This window comes from Ananas comosus, linkage group 8 (assembly GCF_001540865.1).
Source record: "Ananas comosus cultivar F153 linkage group 8, ASM154086v1, whole genome shotgun sequence".
NCBI lineage: Eukaryota > Viridiplantae > Streptophyta > Magnoliopsida > Poales > Bromeliaceae > Ananas > Ananas comosus.
The window spans coordinates 11,585,267-11,608,340 of NC_033628.1; the positions used below are offsets into that span (position 1 = coordinate 11,585,267).

Below are 23,074 nucleotides of genomic sequence, written 5' to 3' on the forward strand. Positions count from 1 at the left end.
GACGATACTCTCTCTACTGATGTATAAAATCCCAGATACTTCTTCTTCCTCGTCTATTCACTCACTCTCTCTCTCTCTCTCTCTCTCTCTCCTCTTTATCAGCGTCCCACGGAGATATTTCGCGACGCTATGAATCGCCTTCAAAGCCTCTTCATGTGAGAAATTAGCAACTACGACCTTTAATTTTCTCTTTATTTAAGCAATTCCTTGTTTAATTTTAAGCAAATTTTGAGCAGGGAGTATCCGATTTTGGGTTCGAGATCATCGATTCGACCTACGCAAACCCTAAAACGCCATTCAAGAAGACCTCCGGCTTTGAATTTGGCATGTGATTAGTTCGATTTCTTTCTTTGAAGAGATTATATCTTGGATTTGGATTTGAATATGTTTTTTTTTTTTTTTTTGTCAGGGGATGGTTCGTGCTGATCTTCGAGCGAATGTCGCCAAGAACGTAAGATATTTCTCAAATCGAGTAATTTATTTTCCTATTTTGTGTTTCTTGGGAAAAGTTCGCGAAGAACAAGTGTAGTACGTTTTGAAGAGTTGTTTTCATACCGTTGTTTGATTAGTATACAGAGAGTTCTATGAACGTGGGATATCAAATTTTGAAACATTTCAGAGAGGGTTCTATGAACGGGGTATAATTTTCTGAAAAAAAAAATTAGGTACAAGGAGGTGAAGATATAGAGCTTATTGATGAAGCCCTAGTTTCAATCATTGCGTGGTACAAGATTTTTTTTTTTTCTCTCTATATGATATGCTTTGGGGTCTTATGTTGTTTTCTTAGTCGCAGACCATTAGTTAGATGATGATATTATCCTGTTTGTATTGTTAGATGCTGTAATTAAATGATGATGTTATCCTTTTTGTATTGTTAGATGCTGTAAAAAATGATGATTTTTGAACTTTTTTTTTATAATGCTGAACACATCAGCACAGTTCTGGAGAAAGAATCACCAAAATTCAGCTTACGCCATCGTATGTTATATGGCTTTGTGATAAGTAAACCAGTCCGGCTACCAGATTGCGAATTGCTAGCTAATGTTGTTTATTCTAGGCATCGGAAGGTCTCCTTTTTTAAAAAACTTTTTTGGTTGACAATGGATAGACTTTTTTAGGCTCATTCTGGTTCTGCTGCCAGCACTGAGAAGAGTAGCTCTGAGGCTGAAGATGTGAAATCAACGATATATAGCAGTAATATGACGGAAGCGATGGGGGCAGGTAAATTTTTATAATTTTGATGCTTCCTGTCCTTACTTATCTGTTGGTTTAGCCAATATCAGTTTGCGTCTTGATCGAGAAACACCGTTCCTTCAAAGAAAATGCAAGTTTTGTTTTGTTTTTTTTTTGTTTTGTTTTGTTCCTTTCCTTAATCTTTTCTGGCATGCATGATGAGTATGACGAATCAGTGCTGAAGCATATTTTTGAAAATTGTGATTCAGTGTTGACATATAGGCATGAACTTGGAATGAACTACACTTTTATTCGACCAGACTTGATTGTCGGCTCTTGCTTACAGGTTCTTTTCTCATCTTCTTTTCTTTTTTCCTACTAAGCTTATTTCTTTCCTCTTTTCTACATCATTATTTGATGTTTTTAAATTGCAGACCCCATTAGATGTCGACAAGCTTCAGAAGATTGGAGTGAGAACCATTTTTTGTTTGCAACAGAATTCAGACCTTGAGTATCCTGGCGTGTTGATAATATATCGTAGTTATATCTTGAACTTTTGAAATAATGTTTACCTGAAATTGGCGATGATAACAGCGATGACAAATATGTACCATCTTTGGCATCCTTGAGGAATGATTTGTAGTTTTAAGCATAGTTGTCTAACTTACTAAAAGATATGAGAGTAAGAAAAGCTCTGCGGCTGTTGTATAAAATCATAAACAGATAAAATAAAGAATTGCATCACTAAACAATGTTCAATTGGGCATAAGTTCTTTAGAATGAAGAAAGATCCAATTTCCTTTCTCCATGCTTAATCTTTTGCTGTTAATAAAGAAAATATTTTAATTGATATATTTTTATGCTCTGGCATATGATCCTTTTTTGACCCCTGCTATTTGTTTTCTGCCATTCTTTACTCATTTGTTACTTTTAGATTGGTTCTTCGACTTTGGAGAACTTGCATGGTAACAGGAGATAATGGGCAAGCATCTCTGTTATTTGTGTTGCTTTTCTGAAAAAGATGTTTCAGGACTAACATTTTTCAGACCAGGATGATAGAAAATTTTAAATACTAAATCAAGTTAACAGTGCCGTCCAACATTTGGAGGAAGAAACTTTAATTTATTTGTTGCAGCTATGTTTTATGTGCTAGTGCACATGGTTACTTCAAGGACCTTTTGTTGTTAAAGCATCTGTTTTGCATGCTGTTCCCAATGATGATGTTTGGCTGATCTTGAGGTTCTTGACCAGAGGCTGTTCATTGTCTGATTTATTTTCTGACACATTTATGTAGCGAAGAAATCCAAATTGAGTTTATTCAATTTCTAAAGTTTTGTATGACTCGTAAGTTTGAGATGCCATTTTAAGTGATCAGCAACAACTGAGAAAAGCAGGACTTATTAAGGACTGGGAACTAATATTTTCCTGTGAATAGCTTTCCTCTTCTTGCTACAAAATTTTGAAATGCCTTCAAGCTGATAAAGCATCTATTAAAATGATGTATCCTTCACTGGCGACTTCAGATACTTTGGGGTTGATATTGGTGCCATTCAAGAATATGCCCTGAAATGCAATGGCATTGAGCATTGCCGTGCTGAAATCAGGTGAAGTTGCTTTTCGAATTCATTGGTAGCTCTATCCTGTTAGCGGACGTCAACTGAATGCCTTTTCTAGCTTGTCTTCTTTTTGTGGATTATTAATTGTATCCATTGGGCATTGATCAAGTTATTTTGTTTACCTATACGCGAAACTAGAATTTTATATATATATATTATATTGCCCATATCTGAATTAATCTTGTGTAGCCTTTCTTAGTAGTTAATTTATCTTGCAAATTGTTTACTTTAGAGTAAGGTAAAATAGCAAACTCCTATAGGTTATGAATTGTCTACTTTATCTATGGCTACTCGTTTACCTTGCCAGCTAGGTTTCGATCGGCGGTCTGTTTTTACCATGGATCTTAATCCATCTGAGTTGGTAAAGATAATTTGCGGACTGTAGAATATTGAAGCATTTTGTGTATTCTGGAGAACTGATATGTGAAGTCTGCTTATGTCCTCTCTTTCAACATTGGGAAACAATATGCTGATGCATCTTAGAGATGCTTGTGTACTAAAAATCGTGTCACCAAATTCTAATCCCTTATCTTTTATCATATTTTATTGGCATTTTTTTTTCTTTTTGTTTTTTCTTTTAGATGAAGCCTTCCTACTGTTATCTGGCATCATCGATATAACATGAATTGTTAAGATGCCCAAAGTCTTTAGCATGCATGACAGATACTTTGAAGTGTTAGGCTTCTACATGTTCTGATGTGAGAGAAAGCAGGGATTTTGATGCATTTGATTTGAGGATGAGGCTTCCTGCTGTGGTAAGCAAATTGCACAAGGTTGTTAACCGTAATGGTGGTGTGACTTACATACATTGCACTGCTGGGCTGGGACGGGCCCCTGCTGTTGCGGTATGGAAACTAGTTCATTAATGTCAAAATCACTTTCTTTTTACTTGCTGTCATTTTTTTTTATCCTTTCAAAACTTGATTTGCCATTGTAATCCATCAACTTTTGCTGGTAGAACCAAATAGGTGCTATTTCTTGTTGCATTCCTTTTGCAGCATTGTTTCAGTTCTTGTTAGTTTGTGAAATTGATTGAGAATTGAGAATTGAGAATTGACTGGAAAAATGAACTTCCGTGAATTTGGTGTAATGAATTATAAAAGCCGGATATTGTTGGGTTGGGTATGATCATACGCTATGTTATTTTCAAGCTTTCTTTTTTCTAAAAATATGCTGTGATTGGATACTTCGAGCGTCTATTCCTGTTTTGCCTCCCAACTTGATTCGTATGCATGTGCAAAGATGTAATAATTAGTACGATAATAAACCTTAAATATTAATTGCAAAACAGAAAAATATTCTTATAACTTGATTTAAGGATTTTTGCCACATTATAGTCCTATTCCACATAAGTTACTAATGTTACTAGTGAATATAAACTACATATGAAGGAAGACTGTTTATTTTTCTTTTCCCTAGACTTGATGGACCTATTTGTAACACTTTCTGTGGTTGACTGAAGAATCAAGAATGCTTAATCATTTGTGGGAACATATGAATTTTCTTTATTCATCTTATAAAACTTTGATGTTTTGAAAATACTTTTGATCTCTTGTCTGCAAGTGATTTGACTATTAAAATCAAGCAACCCACTTTCCTCGTATGTTTCTTCATCTTCAATAATATGTTTGATCGTTTCTTGTTATACTCTTTAAGTTTATTAGTTGTCAGTTGGTAATTTTGACTACATTATCTAGGTCGAAATTCATTTCATATTTTTTTTTTCTTCAGCTGGCATATATGTTCTGGGTTCAAGGCTATAAGCTTGGTGAAGCACATCAGATACTACTGGTAATTCTTACCAAGAAGTGCTTAATGTATCTTGCTTAAAAAAATGAGTTCATCAAATTTTTCGATATGCCGTAGCTATAATCTTGTTCCTCATGTCAAACATTTGCACTTGATCTTTAGACTTTCCCTGGCTTAAAATGTGGTTAGGTTTGCATGCTTTTGTTGACAGGATGTTGTTCTTGACCGCTTTCAGTTGTTTCCTGTTAATGTGTCATTGTTTTGTCAATGTGACGTGCCGTTTTTCTTTTGGTTTTTGTGTTACTATTTTATCTGTTGATAAAAATATCATGATTTCGCCAATCCCAATCCTTTAAAATAGTTATTGTCTCTGTATCTCTAAGTTCTTAGTGGTGGTATTTTTCTGTTTCTCTGCCGCAAAGTATGCTTAACATCTTTCTCCATGCGAGAGTTTCTTTCATTCTCTTCATATTAACTTGCTGTATAGTTTTTTGGTATATTTTATATTAAAACTACATAATTGGGCTAGTGCATGCTGCATTTCAGTTGGATAATCAATGTTTGTGGGAGGAAAGGGTACTTTCCTCTCCCATGTTGATGAATTTTCTGCAGATAATAATAAATGAATGTACTGTTTGATACTTCAGCCAATATGATTGATCACATACAGAATAAAACCTCATTGATTGGTGCAAACCCTACTATAAGTTGCGTATATTTTTGGTGACTCTAGGTAACTATATGCTGCCTGTTTTGTATCATCTTTTTTAATTTGAGTTACGTCTTTCTCTGTAACCGTTAATGTAATTACCGATACTTGAGTTAGTTTAACTTAATGCAAAGAATTATTGCGTGCTTTATACTCTTGACTTACATATTTTCCTCTGTTGGTGTTCTGGTAGAATAAGCGTGCTTGTTTTCCAAAACTGGAAGCCATCAAGAGTGCAACTGCTGATATAGTAAGTCACGCTATCCTTGTACTTCATTTAATGTATTACGATGGTTTTCTCTCCAGGTATTGTAACATGTTTCTCTTTAGAAAAACTGAAGACAGTACTGATACGTCTATAAGTTGGATAGTGCTGTGATTATTCTAAACTGTGGCTTATGCAACTTTCAAGCATACAGAAGAACCAAGTAAAATATTTGTTTGTTGCCCTTTTGGTCTTTTGAAGAAAATACTTTCCTCTATAAGTTGATGTACAAACCTGAAATATCCAAATCCTGCTTCCTCTGTTTATTTAACGTAACATTATAGTTTGTTTTATAAGTTCTTACTCTAGATCATATGAAGTCTTATTCCATTAGCATCCGTCACCACTGTTGTTTCATATGGTTTATTTTCAGCATATGCGAGATTTCGGGATGGGCAGTTTATTTTTTAATTTTTCTTTAATTTTTGTTTTTCCAGTTCCGCAGGAATGTTCTAGGACGGTTGAAACTTTGAACATCACCTGAACAGTTTCATTCATTTCATGATGTATAGACTTGTTATTTATTACTAATTGTCATTGATCTGTCCTTATATTCAGCTTACAGGCCTATCAAAGAATCGCGTGACTCTAACATGGAAAGATGATAGTTGCTCCTCAGTTGAAGTTTCTGGACTCGACATTGGATGGGGGCAGGTAACCTTTTCACCGTGTTCTTCTGGCCATAAGGAAAGCTTAGAAAAATGCCCATCATCTTAGTCTTTCAATTTTTCAAGTAGATATAATCTCGTATTCATGCCCGTTGTCATGTAGTTGGTTCATTTTTGCAATTTTGAAGAACAAGGTAGTTGTAAGCTGAGAAAAGATTGAAGCGCTAAGATGGAAGCTCTTTCTTCCGCAAGAGTATAACATTCCAGTTTCTTCACTTGAGTTGCTTTACATGTTCATGACAATTTCTCACTTTATTTAGAGAATTCCTTTGACATTTGACAAGGAGCAAGGGTTATGGATTCTTGAGAGGGACCTACCTGTGAGTACTCGAACTTTTTTCTGGTGACTATTTAATGTTAGACGAGAATTTTTCCTTTGATGAGCTTCCTTCAACTTCTTTTCATTATTCTCGTATTATTGTAATTCCTTGTTGTGACTTACAAACAATAATTTGGCATGGTTGATGAAGTGTTCTATGAGTAAATCTACTTAGAGATTGCGGTCATAGTGATGTATTTAAAATTTACCGTTGTCTCTTTGTACATTATCAGCAAGGACACTATGAGTACAAGTATATTGTCGACGGAGTTTGGACATGCAGCAAGTTAGAACCACTAACAAGCCCCAACAGTGATGGGCATGTTAACAACTATGTCCAAGTAAGACTGTACTTAAGCGAGGATTTTTTTTTCTTTCTTTTTCTGAATCAAAAATATTTATTTATATTGAACGATTTTACACTGCTTTCTTTTCTTGCAGGTTTTCAATAACGATTCAAGTGCTGAACTGCGAAACCGATTAATGGCCGAAGATGTTGATCTGACAAAGGGGGAGAGGGTGATGGTTAGAGAATATTTAGAGCAACTACAGTGAGTAACAAAAGGTTAGTTTGATTGGATGCTATAAACGGCTTTTTCTTTTTTCTTTTTTTCTTTTTTTTTTGGGAAAACTTCAAATACCACCCCCTGCGCACTTTTTCACTTTAGTACTTTATGGTTTAAAGTGTATCAATTTAGTACCCTGTGGTTTCACACTTTCTCACTGTAGTATCCTGTGGTTTAAAGTGCATCAACTTAGTACCCTATGGTTTCATTTTTTTCTTTTCATCGGCTCCTCTGTTAATATTTCGTTAAATTATATACAAAAAACTTCAGATATCCGACCTAGGTTTATTGAATATTTACTTTAGTACCCTTTAGTTTTAATCTCGTCATTGATTTTTTTTTTCCTCCGTTAATATTTCATTAAATTATATACAAAAAACTTTAAATGCCCTACCTAGATTTATCGAATATTCACTTTAGCACCCTTTAATTTTAACTTTGTCACTGATTTAACGAAAAAAATTAGTGAAATGGATAATAAAAAGAGAAAAATGAAACACGGGGGACTAACTTGATACACTTTAAACCACAGGATATTAAAGTAAGAAAGTGCGAAACTACATGGGTTAACTTGATACGTTTTAAACCACAGGGTACTAGGGGGGTATTTGAAGTTTACGTTTTTGGGTTTTTCCAATAGATGATCATTAATGATTAGTCATTTTAGATCAGATCATGGAGCAAATGATCGCACTTTAAATGCAGAGGCGCTTTAAGGATCACTGATCATTGAGCATGGTATGTATAATATTTGTATAGAGATATAGAAGTAAGTTATTATTCGTAAGCTGTAATAGAAATAAGTTATTATGTGCCTGCAACATTCTACTATCTACTTGCATGTGCTATTGTTGGATCGACTCCAATCCTGGGTTGGTGTAATTCACAGTTTGAGACATTCGCCACATTTTCATGAATCAAAGTATCCAGTCATTTAATATACCTTTTTTTTTACGAAATTTTATCTCCTTGATGTAAGCTACATTTTCTATGGGATTTTTTTTTTAATTTAACCTTTTAAAAATTTATAATTCGCCAAATAACTTTGTAAAAAATTTATTTGTTGAAATAATTTTATTTTATCCGATTCACTTGGTGGGTATAAAAATAATTAAAAGGCGGTCAATTATTTATACATTTTAATAAAATTTAGAAGACGATAAATCATTCACCGTCTTTTTTTTTTCTCTAGTAAGAGTAGTAAATGATTCACCGTTTTTTTCTTAAAATGCAAAACGGTGAATAATTTATTATTTCTTTCTATTCTTATATATAATTTTAATAATCACACAAAGATTTCACCAAATTATATATAATTTTAGTAATTTAAAATATCCTAACAACTTATCAATATAATTATAATCATAAATAAAAATTTAATAATCCTCAAACAATTTTAACGGCTTCGAAAAAATTTTCATGACTTATAAAAAAAGAAGATAACAATATTTGGTATTGGAGATTCTAACTTAGAAGCGTATTTATTTTATATTTTCAGCAAATTCATTCCAATAAATAAATAAATAAATAAGGCGAATAGTTTATTATTTTTCTCTCAAAATTTTTTTTTTGTAAAAAAAAATAGTATAGACTGTGTCATGCGGTTTTCCAAATTGCATAAAACTTCGTATTATGTAACGGTAGGCTTCTTCGTTTCTTCGAATTAACAAACGAAAACAGCAAAGGAGTAAGTCCATTGCAAGGTAACTTAATATTTAAGGTATAAGTGTCCTCGGAAAGCTTACGTTTAAAAATATAGTATCTTAATACTGGAAAATTTTTCTCCTTAATGAAAACTTTTATTATGAGCCCAACTTCAACAGCTGCATTAATACATAACACGACTCTGAAAGTTAAGGTAATCACACTTTTACAAGAACCGTTTAGCCTGTAAGATGCCGTATATCGAACGGGTGGATCAAAAGATCCTCGATTCGCACCGAGTAAGGGCCTCGGTAGAACAAAATGCTATGTTTTGTGGTGCTCGATCGATCAATATCGGACTCGGATCTTGCATATGCTTACCATTCGTTTCGGCTCACGATCCGATTGCTATCCCCGCCGCATCCACGTAAGCCACGTAAGCCTCGGAAGGGTCAGCTGCATGCTTTGGATTTGAGCATGAAAATGGACTGCACGTCTAATTGCGATGGTGTGCGCCTCACGTTGTCTTCAACCTCCCTCCCACCCCTCTCTATAAAAAGAATTACATAATAATACTTCACGATCTAAGGGGAATTAAGTTGGAATGGAGAGGCGTTTTTCGATTGTGGCGTCGCTCGTCGCTGCGGCGGTCGTCGCGGCGGTGAGCTTAAACGGCGCGGAGGGATGGTCGACTTACGACGCGAAGGCGTTCCACGTCGTAGGGAAGGTGCTGTGCCAGGACTGCTCCAAGGGTTGGAACCAGTGGGCCCACGGCGCCACCCCTATCATAGGTATATCCCCATAATTTACACAATCATAACACCACCACCACCGATAATCTGATTGGCAGCGAATATTCTTATTTTCGAACATTCAATCTATATGTATATATGTACTATATATCTCCTAACAGGGAGCAAGGTTGGAGTGACGTGCATGGGGCCGCAGGCGCGGGTGCTACTCCACAAGAGCGACGCGTGCGACCGCCGCGGTGAGTTCGACGTCGTGGTCGACAAGTACGTGAACGGCGTGGAGGTGAACCCCGAGGAGTGCACGGTGCGGCTCGTCTCCTCTGGCTGCCAGAACTGCACCGTGATGACGAACTTCAACGGCGGCAAGGACGGCGTCCGCCTCTCCCGCCCTTCCACCGTCTACCCCGGCCGCATCGCGTACAAAGTCGGGCCCTTCTACTTCACCACCCCCAAGTGTGATTTGCCACGCAAGTAATCGATCTGGAATTAATGGACTGAATCAAGGAGAAGTGCAACCAATTTAATTGGTTTTTAATTTGAACACGTAATAACGGCTACGTGGTGTGTATGTTTTAGTAATTGGTGTTGTTTGTATTAAGAAATTAATGTCCAATCATGTTAATCCCCAATCCCCAATAGATTTGTTGTTGTTGTATCTCTTCCTTTTCCAAAGGGCTTATATTTGAGAATAATTAACACGGCACACTTATCATTAGTAAATATTATTATACAAATTAATACGTCTATAATCTATTTGGTTGGCTTTTGGGACGATGTTACCGGGAAAACTTTTTCTTCGGATCTCTTTATAAAAGATAATATTGGGAGATATTAAGATTTTCCTACTTTCTAATTATTTTTTATGTTGCAAGAAATAGTTTAATCATTAAAATTTAAAACACTAGTTGGATAATAGTTTACACCAATTTATAATTCTTTTATAAAACCGTTTTGAAGAATTTTGCTTCGATGCAGGGATCGATGGTAGTTTAGATTTGTGAGGAGTGTATGTGTTTGATTGACAAATCAAATCATGCCAATTTCGAGTTTATCTTAAGTATTTATAATTTTTTCTTAGATGCTATCTATTTGAGTTTGGAGGATTAAATACTAATTTTGGGCCATGTAGGTACGGTATGTGCATAATATTATATATCATATATGCTAATTTTTGCGGTCTCATAGTAAAATAGAAAAGCATAGTTTGTATGTAATCTAATCAGAAAACCAAAAAAAGTGTATTTTATTTACTTCTTTGATATCAAATAAGTACTTAGAATTGGTCTAAATAAATTCGTGTTCAACTTCACTTACGTGCCACGATGTCTAAATTTGTTACCCTACTCTTTTATGTCTATTTTCTATTTTCTGATGAATAAAATTAAACTGATGTTGATCCAATCCAAACCAACGTAAGCATGGATCGAGTTTGATTACAAATTACTCCTCAATCCATATATCAACATTCCCTTCGAACCTGAAACTTAAATAAAAAATCCCGCATTATTTTAAAGAAATGCGTAAAGATATAAAATTATATATAGCTAAATAAAAATGTGAAGTGGTTGTTGTTGCTAGTTATATTGAAATTACTCTTTTATCCCTGAGGTATATTACTGGTTGCATTAATTATTAAGTAGCCCATGCCCCGTTTTCAGCTTATTTCTGTTTCTGTTGCGGAGAGTGATGAGGTCGCTGTTTAAGACAATTCGAGCTTTCATTAATAAATTAATAAATAAATAAATAAACCCGTGAGTGAAGGGCGACGGTTGTTGTTAATCCAAATCAAGAATCTCTTCATCAGCGTTTGGATCTCCCCCCACCCCACATCCACCCCTACTATTTAATATTTCCTGAGCTTCCCTTTCCCCACTCTCTCTCTCTCTCTCTCTCTCTCTTACTCTCACTCTTTCTCTCTCCGCCCACACCGAGCTCGCTTCGGGGAGAGGGGGGGGGAGCGATGTTTCCAGGGGTCTCGAGGAGGGGGCCGCCGCACATTGAGAGCCCTAGATTTCCGATGGGCGGCGGCGGCGGCGGCGCCGGGCGGATGCCGGATCGCGGCGGTGGCGGGAGGGGGCGGCGGAAGGGGGTGGTGCGGTGTCGGAGGCAATGCTTCTTCGGCGGGCTCGTCGTCGTCGGGCTCGCGTTCCTCGCCATCGCCGTGTGGCACGACCGATCCGTGGCCGTCGACGAGCGGCTCCGCCGCCTCCGCAGTGGAGGCGACGGGGACTGGCGCCGCCGCCGCCCCGCGGGGAGCGTGCTCCGCTTCGTCCCGTCCTCCCCGGCCCGGTGGTGGTCCGAGGAGGAGGGGGGCCTCGACCGCGTGAGATCGGAGCGGGCGATGGACGGCATTCGCCCGCCTAGGTTGGCGCTCGTGAGTGCTTCTCTTTTAGATCTTTGCAGATTAGGGATATCATGCTTGAATCAGTTCTTGATCTCCTGAAATAGGTCTTTGATCTCCTTAATTAGCTTCTTGCTTGGAGTAGTCGATGCGTGGATGCACGGAGTTCGCGTAACGATTTTAGTATTTTACTATGTCTCTATCACTGGGAAACAGTGCCTCCTTGTACTGTACTGTTCTAGTCACGAAGATGCTCGCCTGAGGAGTCTTAGGCTATTGGTTAAAGAACTTACACGTGATAAATTTAGCTGTTCTTTGTGCTTGCTTCCCTCTGGATCGTCTTGATAAAGAATCTCTTATTTGCGATTCAATTGTAGATAATTAAATACAAAAGAATTATAGGCCTACTGGTTCATGTTTGATATGGTCGTTGATTGTGTGGAATTCATTCCTGTTCTCATTAATTTTATATCAGCTCTAATCTTCCTACTGTGTGTTGCCTTTATGGAAGTTCATGTCATTTTCTTGATAGAAAATGTTTTCTCAATTTTTTATACCAAGGATCTTGAATGAAGAGTGTTAGGTTATTAGGTTATGCCTGAAGTTGGTATCGGCTGCCAGGTGTTGGTTCTTGATCTAACCACGGAGCTTTTGGCCTCAAAATTTGTTTTGTCAGTTTTTGTTGGACAATTCTCACTTACTCTTGTCATTTATTGTACAATTTTTTTTTGCCATTGCCTTTTAAATCTTACTTAATTTGCATTCCCTCAATTACCCCTTGAGTACTATTAGTTTCTGAATTTAATGTACTTGAATTTCATCCATAAAAAATTATCTACGTGACAAATGGGATGTGGCCGCTTTTTGCTTACTAAACAGGCACTTCTCTTAAGATCCTTTTGCATCAATGTTGTGATGCTAATGGACCCCATATGCTAGAGTATTATTATAATTATTATTTTTTGACAAAGGATACGAGTATTTTCTTACAAGTACTTTTTCTATAGCTACTCTTTAGGTTCACAAATAAATCCGCTGAAACCATTTTGATACATCACCCAGATAGCATATATGCAAGAAGAAAGTTTATGGCTTGGGGAACAAGTAGCACAACTTTTCTTTTTCTAAAGTGTTATAAATCCTAACGAGACATCCAACAATTGCAAAAAGCTACAAATTTATATACTTAAATAATTATCCACTATCCGGATTGTTATTATTATACCCTATTATGTTATTAATGGTTTTTATCGCGAGATTTGAGTTTTGATACAATATGGATGATGAATGATACAAACTCTGCTATGAAACTCGGAAAAAGGAACTCGCAGTTTTGAGGTAATCTAAGGAAAGTAAAACTTGACATTTGCCTTCAGCTTGTAACTTTTGTGTCATAGTGATCATTTAGATGTTATTAATCTCTATTTGGTTTTTAATATTTATTTATCAAACTTTGGCAAGTGTAGAAGTGAAGAGCTTCACCGACTTCTTAAGTTCCATTTGATTTAAGGAACTTTCAGAGTCGCGTAATTTTTTTTTTTTCTTACGAGGATTAATCAAGTTGGAATTTCACCAAATCCATTTATGTTTTTGTAATGTTTTGGTTACAACTTCTCTTTTATTGGATACAATTAAAGAACCTTATTACCGGGTAGCTAATTTACCTCCTTAGGTTCGTCTGTTTTGCTTGTTTGTTTTAGTGTGGTTATTCTGTGGAAACAGTAAACCTCTTTTGCTGTTGCCGAATGATGACCCTAGAGTCTTGATGTTGGACCACATTGTTAGTCATGACAGTTGACAAGCAATTACCATGCCCTATATTACTGCAATGAAGGTTTGTTCCTATGTAAATATATTGATTCTTCTTGCTGAGTTCTTTGGTTTCCTTTCAATTTGTGACTTCATAAGTTCTATAATTGAGAAAACATTTTTTTTTCTGTTGTACAATGATATATCTGTCTTTCTTGACTAATCTTGTTTCTCTAATTGTGTCAGGTCATAGGAACTATGGATGTAGATTCACAATCTTTGATGCTTTTGACTCTGGTGAAAGGTCTTGCTGAGCTGGGATATAGGTTCACTGTGAGTAACTTTATAAGCCCTATAGGGGATCGTGCATTTAATGCAGCAGAATCTCTTTCGTTGGGCTGCTTTTTGTGTATTTTCATTATTATTCATCTGTTACAAACTGATGTAAATTACTCGCCTGATATTTGATGATCCTAGGCATATGTATTTTACTGTTTGGGAAATATCAACAAAATATTTGGGGGCATAGGGGATCAGAGGCGGGTTATTAAACTTACCATGGTTCTTGCTTTTACGTCTTATTTGACTGGCTTTTTGCCCTTGTCATTTGAAATGTGAAAATCAAACAGGTTTTCACATTAGTGGATGGAGATGCTCGTTATTTGTGGGAAGTTTCTGGTCACCAAGTATCTCTTATAGGATCTGAGAGCTCTGGCTTCATTGATTGGTCAAAGTGAGTTTAACCCTTCAAAATGTCATTTTCTATAATATTTCTATATTCAATTAGCTTTTCTTCTCATGTTGGCTATTTGATAACTTTCTGATAAAATCTGTTGCTTTTCCTTTATATAATTAGTTATGAAGGCATTATTTTGAGTTCTCCGGAAGGCAAAGGGCTGATTTCAAGGTGCGTTCTTGTTTGGCTATCCAGATAATTGGATGAGCTGTAAATTAGTCTATTTCTTTTACTTGTCAATGTGCATGTTTTGCATGAGTGATTTTCATTATTTGTTTATATTGAGGTTCGAAAATTATTTGCTCATTTTTTCCAATTGGCCTTTCTCTTCTGTTTTTGATGTTTTTTGTTGCGCAACAATGCTACACTGCTTGATGATGCAACTAAGCTATTCTGCACTATTTTAGCCTTATGCAGGAACCATTCGTGTCTGTACCAGTTGTCTGGATTATTCAAGAAGACATTCTCGGGCAGCGTCTAAAACGTTATGCAGAGGAGCAGCAAGATCTTATGAGCCAATGGAGAAGTGCTTTTAGGAGAGCTGATGTTATTGTATTTCCAGATGTTTCCCTTCCTGTATGTACTCTGTTCTCTTCTATTGCTGACAGATTTGATCGAACCTAAAAGCAAAGAGTGACTAACCATTTTTTCCAGATGCTGTATACTTCGCTTGATACTCGGAACTTTATTGTGATTTCTGGATCTCCGGCAGATATCTGGGCAGCGAAAAGCTACAGTCCATCTATTTCCATAGAGGATTTGAGGGAGTCTTATGGATTTAGCGAGAGAGACCTCATGATTCTAGTTATTGGGAGCAGTTTCTTCTATGATGAAATACCATGGGATTATGCAGCGGCCATGCATGCCTTAGCACCACAGATTTTAAAACTTACAAGGGTATTAGAAAATCAAGTAGAGTTTGCCTTTTTGTTTGGGAAATCCACGGACGATTATGGGTCTGCCTTTCAGGTAATAAGAAGTTCAATGAGTCTTTTATGCTGTCTTTTTGCTGAGCTTCCTCCAACTAGTATTTTCTTGATATTTGGTTCTTAAAGATAAGTTATTTAACCATCAAATAGCTGAGTATCTATTTCTCTAAGCCAACTGTATTTTTAATAAAATCATGAACACTAAGTTGTTGCCTGTACTCAGAAATATAGAGTGATGATGAACCATTTTGTGCCTTAATGTCCTTTGTTAGTTTCTTGATCTGTATGTCTGACCAACATTTTATATAGATTCTGAAAATAGTCAGCTTTATTTTTCTTAGCGACTATTCTCATTTGTTAATAATCAACTCCTTGCTCACTTGTTCTCTTATTTACCTTACTATCTGCTCTACCTTATATCATTTTGTATACTGTACTGCTTTTTTGAGTAATTTGCTGTTCACTCTCTTTGTGTGCAAGAAATATTCTGTAAGTTTTAGAATCAATCATCACTTTAAGCTTGGACTATGGAGTTGCTTGCTGTCGGCTGAGCCGCTATCATGAAGCGTGGGTCAATATTTTACTACCTATTGATAGCTTCTTTCTGTTTTTCTTTTCTGGATAATGAGACAATAGTTAACAAATTTCATATTCTTCTTGTCTATGAATTTTATTTTCAGTGCTGCTGTAGCTGCAAACTTTAAAATACTTGGTCACATTTAATGATTTAATCTCACAACAAACTGTATTTTGTAATATATCTTGTTTGCAATATTTCTTGTGATATCTTGAATCCTTTTTGAAAGAGGGGCTAAAGAGCTTGACCCTCTAGGGTTGTATTAACGAGAATATATAAAGGATAAGTATACAGGTCAACCTATTATAGTAACTAGAAGTACCATTTAGACCTACATCATATATGGCAATGATACACAATACTAAATACAGACCTACACCATATATGGCAACGATATACAATACTAAATGTAGACCTACACCATATATGGCAACGAAACATAATACTAAATATATCGTAACATCCCCCCGCAAGCTAAGCATCCATCGGACGGATGCGAAGATTGGTCCACATAATTGAGAACCGAGAAGTCGACAACTGTTTGGTGAAAATGTCAGCAAGTTGCTTATCAGAAGAGATATGAACTAAGTCCAAATCACTAGATTGGACTCCTTCCTACAAAAATTGATGATCAAGTTCGATATGCTTCGTATGAGCGTGGAGATGATTGGCAGCAAGATATGTGGTGCTAAGATTATCACATAGATACAAATAGAGCTCCATAAGGAGACACCAAAGTGACGAAGCAGACGTTGGAGCCAAACTATCTCTCGGTAAGCGTGTAAGCCATAGAACGATACTTCGCTTCAGAACTAGAACGATAGATAGTACGTTGCTTCTTAGCCGACCACAAGATAAGATTAGGCCCAAGAAATATGCAATACCCCAAAGTAGACCTTCCTTGGTATCGTAACATTTTTCTGTCTTGACTTGAATAAGATCAATCATTTTTTTTCTGTTTTCTTTGTTTCTTGATACATGCGTTTTCATAGTGGGGATGTGATTTTAACTGCCTACTCTTGCAAATATGTTGACTTAATATTTCCTATCATATGCTTATTTAGCAAGATTGAATTCATCATTGTTCTGTTGGATAGGAGCTTGCAACACATATGGGTTTTCCTGATGGATCTGTGAGGCGCTATGCAATGGATGGTGATGTGGATACCTTGCTAGCTATGGCCGATATTGTCCTCTATGGTTCCTTCCAAGAGGAACCTAGTTTTCCTTCATTGCTGTTGCGAGCCATGTCCTTTGGAGCTCCCATCCTTGCTCCTAATTTGACTATTATTAAGAAATATGTGAGTGAAATTCTTGATCAACTCATTTTTATTGTATGTAAACTATTAACTAGTCCAATCTTCTCCTTTTAAAACCAAGTTCCTGTTGGCAGGTTAAGAACGAGGTGCATGGGTTCCTTTTTCATCCTAGTGACCCTAGCACATTGTCTAGAGCATTCTCGCTTGTCATAGGACAACATAAATTGTCTACGTTAGCTGGTTCTGTTGCTTCCAAGGGCCAATCACTGGCTGAGAACATGCTAGCGTTTGATTGTATCTCTGGTTATGCAAAGCTTCTTGAGAATGTACTCCAGTTTCCTTCAGAAGTAATTCTTCCAGGTCCTGCGTCTGAAATCAGACAAGATACTTGGTTATGGGATTTGTTTGCAAAGAAAATCAGAGAGAAAAAAGCGCAATACGAGAATCATGGTAGTAACTACACAAGCATTGTGGATTTACTGGAGATACAATCTGCTGAAAATCTCAGGGTTGCAAATGATACTTCTGTTGATGACTACCCCACTCAGTTAGATTGGGATGACCTTGCTGATATGGAAATATTTGAAGACATCGAGAGACGAGAACTGCAGGAGGTGAACTGTTCATTTGCTGTGACCAGCTATTGTTTTCTTGAATCTTCACTGCAAAAAGACTAAATATTAGTTTCATGCTCCTAACATATTTCTTCACCTGCAGCTTGAAGAAAGGGTCGAAAGAACTTCAGAATCGTGGGAGGGCGTGTATCAGAAAGCTCGGAAAGCAGAAAAGTGGAAGTTTGAAGGAAATGAGCGAGATGATGGTGAACTAGAAAGGATCGGCCAGCCAGTTTGTGTCTATGAGATTTATAGTGGTGAAGGAGCCTGGCCGTTTCTAAATCATGGTTCTATGTTTCGAGGAATCACTCTTGTAAGTTCTATTACTTGAACTACTTTTACCATGCACTTTGTATTATTTTTCATCCGCTTGATTACTTGTTGCTAGAAGCTACCATTTTAGAGGGTTTTCTCGAAGTATCTTTTTTTCAGCATCCCTACTTTTCTTCTATTGCCCTTCTTGTGCATTCTAGAATTTATTATTCCTTTACGTGCAATTTATTGGCTTCTACAAATTTGTGCTTGCCTAATTTTTATTTTTAATTTTTAACGGAGGGTTCATATGTGCTATCTTTTCTCACCATATATGTATGTTCTTGGAAGGACTGAATTGCTAAACTGTTAATATCTCAATAAAGGTCAGAGTATTGGGTGGCCATTAAAGCCTTGAAAGATGGCTTTCAAATTTTAGTTTATCCCGTGCATTGGTACAGGGCTTGGTAGAAACTTCATCTCCCTGTTACTTATTAACTACCAGATATAAATTGAAAATTAATTAACGAAGAAATAGCAATTGCACCCCACTCTAACTTGCTTAGTGACCCTGTATTCTATAGATCTAGCTCTTATGTTCTCTGACGTTCATTAAATTGTTACTTCACAGTCCAAATACCATCATGTCAATGTTTTGTTGTTTTCAGTATTTCATAGTGTGCAGTGGACTACAATTATATTTCGCAGCATGATATTATGTGACTTGTAATTTCACAAAATAACTTTATATACATACACTATTGCAGTCCAAGAGTGCTAGGAGATCAAAATCAGATGATGTGGATGCTGTTACTCGGCTTCCAATTTTAAATGAGACATACTACAAAGATATCCTTTGTGAATTTGGTGCCATGTTTGCTATTGCAAACAAGGTGGATAGCATACACAGGTTACCATGGATTGGTTTCCAGTCATGGCGTGCTGCTGCAAAGAAGGTATAGACCAAATTCAAATTATTCACTATGTTTTGGTTTTGTGTTATCAAACTTGTTTGTGGATGCTTGTTAGGCATTGTTTACAAATTTTTTTTTCATTTTTACTGTTCCTTTAATTTTATATGTTTTAAGGCATCTAGGAGTCAACTCTGTAGTTTTGTTATCATTGCTTAATTTATAATTTCAAGTTAAAGTAAAAAATAAATTAAGAACAATAGAGTTACTACTGCATTCTCGTTTTTTCCTTGTCAAACAAGAAGTTACAGATTACATAAATATATATTTTGCAAGATATCCAACAGAGAGTGTCATTCCCTTAACCATATAGAACTTGAAGAAAAATAAAAACAAAATCAAGAGGAAATCAGGAAATGTATACAATGGTGAAACGGGCAACAAGAACAGATTTCTGATAGTCTCACTGTATCATGCAAGTTAGAAAACCTATATTTTGACTTATCCTTTAAATCACACAATTTGCTGATTATGAGATAAAAAAACTAGGTCTAGATAGAAGACATAATTTGTTAGGTGCATTTCCTGCTGGGAGAAAAAGCACAGAAGGCTTAAATTTTATATTATCTTTTATCGGTGGAAAGAACAGCCCTGGATTAGAATATTAGACTTCATTGAATACGAAAAAGAAAATTCATGCTAAATTAGGAATGGTGTTTTTCCTCCTGTTTACCTATGTTAAACCATCGATTATACTAAAAGCTTAAGCTTACACTCACCCTCATGTCTGGGCTCGAGACTTTTGAAAGGCCTAAGGTGTGGGGTTGAATTAAATGGGAGAATTAGAAGTAAAGCTGTCCAAAATACCCGATATCCCATACCCGACCCGAACCCTACCTGGACTTGATAAAAAATAGATAGTATATGGGTAAAAAAATTACTCATTAAAGTTTTAGGTATAGGTCTGGATACTTTATACCCATAACTGATTTGGATCCGACTTGAACCCGACCTTTTAATGGGTAGGGTTCAGAAGAGTTTTCAAATCCGGACCCGAACCCGAACCCATACCCTGACCTGGTGAAATACCTAATAGTAAATAAAAGGGATTTAAAGTTGAGGGATCAATTTCAATAGGACTTATTGATTAAGGGTCTTTGTGTATTTGCATTTTAGTGAAATCCCAGTCTTTTTGTTTACTCCTCTTTTTTTTTTTTTTTTTTTTTACTCATTTTTTTTAACCTTAGCTATTCTGTTTACTGCTTGAATCTTTCTTGAACGAATTTTATTGGACTGGGTGCAACTCATTAGAACGCGAGTTTTCTATAGTGGGAGGTTTATGGTTTGTCCATAAATTGTTTAATAATGTCTATAAAAAATATATGCATACGTGTACCTATACGCGATTTAAACACGATCCGTATCCGGTTTTAAGTGGGTAGTATACGGATAGTCACAATCCAGACCCACTCAAAAAGATCCGATGGGTATATTATTAACTTAAGTACCTAGACCCGGATCCGACCCGAAATTAAATGGGTAGGGTATATATATTTTTTCTACCTATTTTTTTTAAGGGTACGGGTACAATATATCAACTATTCAGACCCGACCCGGTCAACGGATACCTTTAACTAGAAGTTTGTTGGGTTTGAACCCGGGACATCGTACTTCGATACCATGTTAAACAACTAATTATTCTGACAGTTTAAGCTGCAAGAAAGCTGTGTTTTTTTACTTTTTTTATCTTCCACAAGTAGGTTTATTTCGAAACACAATGTATTGGCGAGAGATTGCTATTTTTTTTTCCAACCAGGTTTCTTTGTCTAAAAGAGCCGAGGAAACCTTGGAGGAGATGATGCTGGCAGACAATAAAGGAGATGCCATCTACTATTGGGTGCCAGTGGATATGGATCAGGATGATGCTGAGAAAAATATGAATCTCAATTTTTGGTCCCTATGTGATCATCTAAATGCTGGCCGTTGCAGGTGTAATTTCTATCTCTTTTATGTCTTATTTCAGTGTTTGGTGTCTCTTTTACTGTCATTAGGTTGATTGCCTGATAAATTTCTGCAGTGGTCAGTTTGAAGGCGCTTTTAGTCTGATGTATGGTCTGCCAGAGAAGATGTCTGCCCTGCCCCCAATGGTTGATGATGGTGACCATTGGTCTAGCCTTCATAGCTGGGTGATGCCAACTCCATCATTCCTAGAGTTTATCATGTTCTCTAGGTAACTTATTCTTGGAATGTTATTGGTGTGGTCACTATCGCTCCTTGGCTTGATGCTCGATCCGCTGCTTTTCAGGATGTTTGTTGATTCACTTGACAGCTTGAATAACTATGGCAGTCCGGCTACATGTATGCTAGGATCATCAAATCCAGAGGTCACTTGTTCTTTTTCTATGATTTTTTTTGGTTTCTGTTGAGGCAAACACGTACGAACGACCATCTAGTTATAGGTCATTTGGAAACAGGTTTCTGAACTTTAGTTTTTTTTTTTTTTTTGATTTGGACCCCCCAATCCCTGTTGCTTCTTCTTTTGTTTTTTTAAGTGAATCAGTATCTGATTCTTGATTTCAGAAAATTCCATCATAACTTGTCTTCCTCATCGTTTTTTGACAGAAATCTCTGTAACTTGACTGAGCATTTCTGACATGAAGCAATATTCTGCAGCTTTTTTTAAAAAAAAAAATTACAGAAAGACAATTATCTGAAATCAAGTAATTTTTTAGTTGAAGGGTTTATACAAAATACTTTCTACTCCAGGGATCTGTTTTCCAAATATCCTATAGTTGGAATGGTGTGCGTGCATTTTTTTTTATTTTCATGGTATGGTATTAAAGTTGCGTATTTGGCGATTTTTTAACCTCAGAAAAGACACTGCTACTGTCGTCTGCTGGAGCTCCTTGTGAATGTCTGGGCTTACCATAGTGCCAGAAAGATGTTTTATCTTAACCCAGTTACTGGAGAGGTCGCAGAGCAGCACCCTCTCGAGCAAAGAGATATGTGGTTGAAGTACTTTGACTTTGCATTACTGAAGAGTATGGATGAGGATCTCGCAGAGGAAGCAGACGATGGCTTAGAAGTGAAACTAAGTCGCCGTTGGTTGTGGCCTTTTACCGGCGAAGTGCATTGGCAAAGGATCTTCGATAGGGAGAGAGAGGAGAGGTACAGGCGGAAGATGGATAAGAAGAGGAAGGCGAAGGATAAGCTTTTAGATAGGCAGAAGTTTGGATACAAGCAGAAAGCCTTGGGACAATAAATCAAAAGATGATAGCAACTCAGAAGAAGGGGGAAAAAAAAAATCACCAATAGTAACAGTTAGATCCCACCAGATCACATTGGATTGCAATAGAAGGATAACAAGTCAACATGGATGTTGAAAAGATTCACGCAGTTAAGTTTGGTAATTCTCGGTCGGACTGGATTTACCAGGAATGACGGTGTCAATGTGAATATATTCTTTTTGGCCCCTTAGTTTCATCTCCGAAGGAGTATGATGGTACGAGGAGCTAGGCAACACAGATTCATAATTCTTTTGTTGGTTCCCTTTTATTGCTGATGACCCGAATTTTAGGATCTTAAAAGTAGCTTACCACTGATTGTTACGTTTTCTCCGCTGATTCTTTATTACCTTATGCATAGTTGTAATATCTGATTCTTGTACATGGACGATAGTAAAGGAAAGTTTTGATGGGAAATGGTCTTCTCGGAAAGGTCATAGTGTCATAGTGGTTGACTCGTTTTAACTCTGTCATTTTCTCTCCCTCAGCAAGTGGCTAGAATGCATTTTTGTTCCCTCAATATTCTTTATTACTCAATATTTTCTTCAAGTTTTATAGCATTTTGATTGATATTGGCGTCATCTGACAATTGATTTGCAGATCACAAAATGGCATCTCAAATTGTCAAAAGCGCATTACTCTTCGTAAGAAGAAAATATGTAAAAAGAAGAATGCGGTTATTCGGTATGCCCTCTAATGTAAGCTGCACATGGTTGGAGCTTACAAAAAGACTTCCAGGTGATGCCATGGCCCATGGGTATCTTCTCAAAGTGAATTTTTAAGATTACATTGTAAGTGATACTAGACAAGAAAAGTAGATTATATAGAGAGAGAGAGATGAGCTAGTGTCATAGTATATAAACAGTATTTATTATCAACTTTTTCACACTTGCATTATTATTACTACTTCATCAATTTTTACTAAATTCCAAGCATTCAATAGTCAAAAACTTGATAGTAA

The 23,074-nt window shown here is 36.5% G+C and overlaps 3 protein-coding genes across 5 annotated transcripts; all 3 read left to right on the top strand.

The window, feature by feature from the left end:
- On the top strand, window positions 12–8,024 carry LOC109714034 (phosphoglucan phosphatase DSP4, amyloplastic). Of its 2 annotated transcripts, none has more exons than XM_020238430.1 (15): window positions 12–155; window positions 237–324; window positions 410–451; window positions 1,119–1,221; window positions 1,443–1,519; window positions 1,608–1,684; window positions 2,697–2,777; window positions 3,502–3,634; window positions 4,521–4,580; window positions 5,441–5,497; window positions 6,071–6,166; window positions 6,441–6,500; window positions 6,733–6,840; window positions 6,941–7,064; window positions 7,733–8,024. In XM_020238430.1, the coding sequence occupies exons 1-14, from the start codon at window positions 130–132 to the stop codon at window positions 7,052–7,054; spliced, it is 1,122 nt and encodes a 373-aa protein (XP_020094019.1). In that variant the 5' UTR covers window positions 12–129; the 3' UTR covers window positions 7,055–7,064; window positions 7,733–8,024. The 2 variants fall into 2 exon arrangements, with proteins under 2 accessions (XP_020094019.1, XP_020094018.1); XM_020238429.1 differs by having other exon boundaries at window positions 7,738–8,024.
- LOC109714035 lies at window positions 8,657–10,181 on the top strand. Its single transcript, XM_020238431.1, has 2 exons — window positions 8,657–9,500; window positions 9,623–10,181. Exons 1-2 carry the CDS (start codon window positions 9,314–9,316, stop codon window positions 9,934–9,936), a joined length of 501 nt encoding a protein of 166 aa, XP_020094020.1. The 5' UTR covers window positions 8,657–9,313; the 3' UTR covers window positions 9,937–10,181.
- Window positions 11,239–22,633, top strand: LOC109714032. 2 transcript variants are annotated; one of them, XM_020238427.1, is made up of 14 exons: window positions 11,239–11,835; window positions 13,798–13,884; window positions 14,181–14,284; window positions 14,408–14,458; window positions 14,695–14,863; window positions 14,942–15,256; window positions 16,891–17,094; window positions 17,187–17,666; window positions 17,770–17,979; window positions 18,686–18,874; window positions 20,646–20,818; window positions 20,907–21,059; window positions 21,135–21,213; window positions 21,702–22,633. In XM_020238427.1, the coding sequence occupies exons 1-14, from the start codon at window positions 11,422–11,424 to the stop codon at window positions 22,089–22,091; spliced, it is 3,018 nt and encodes a 1,005-aa protein (XP_020094016.1). In that variant the 5' UTR covers window positions 11,239–11,421; the 3' UTR covers window positions 22,092–22,633. The 2 variants fall into 2 exon arrangements, with proteins under 2 accessions (XP_020094016.1, XP_020094017.1); XM_020238428.1 differs by having other exon boundaries at window positions 11,766–11,825.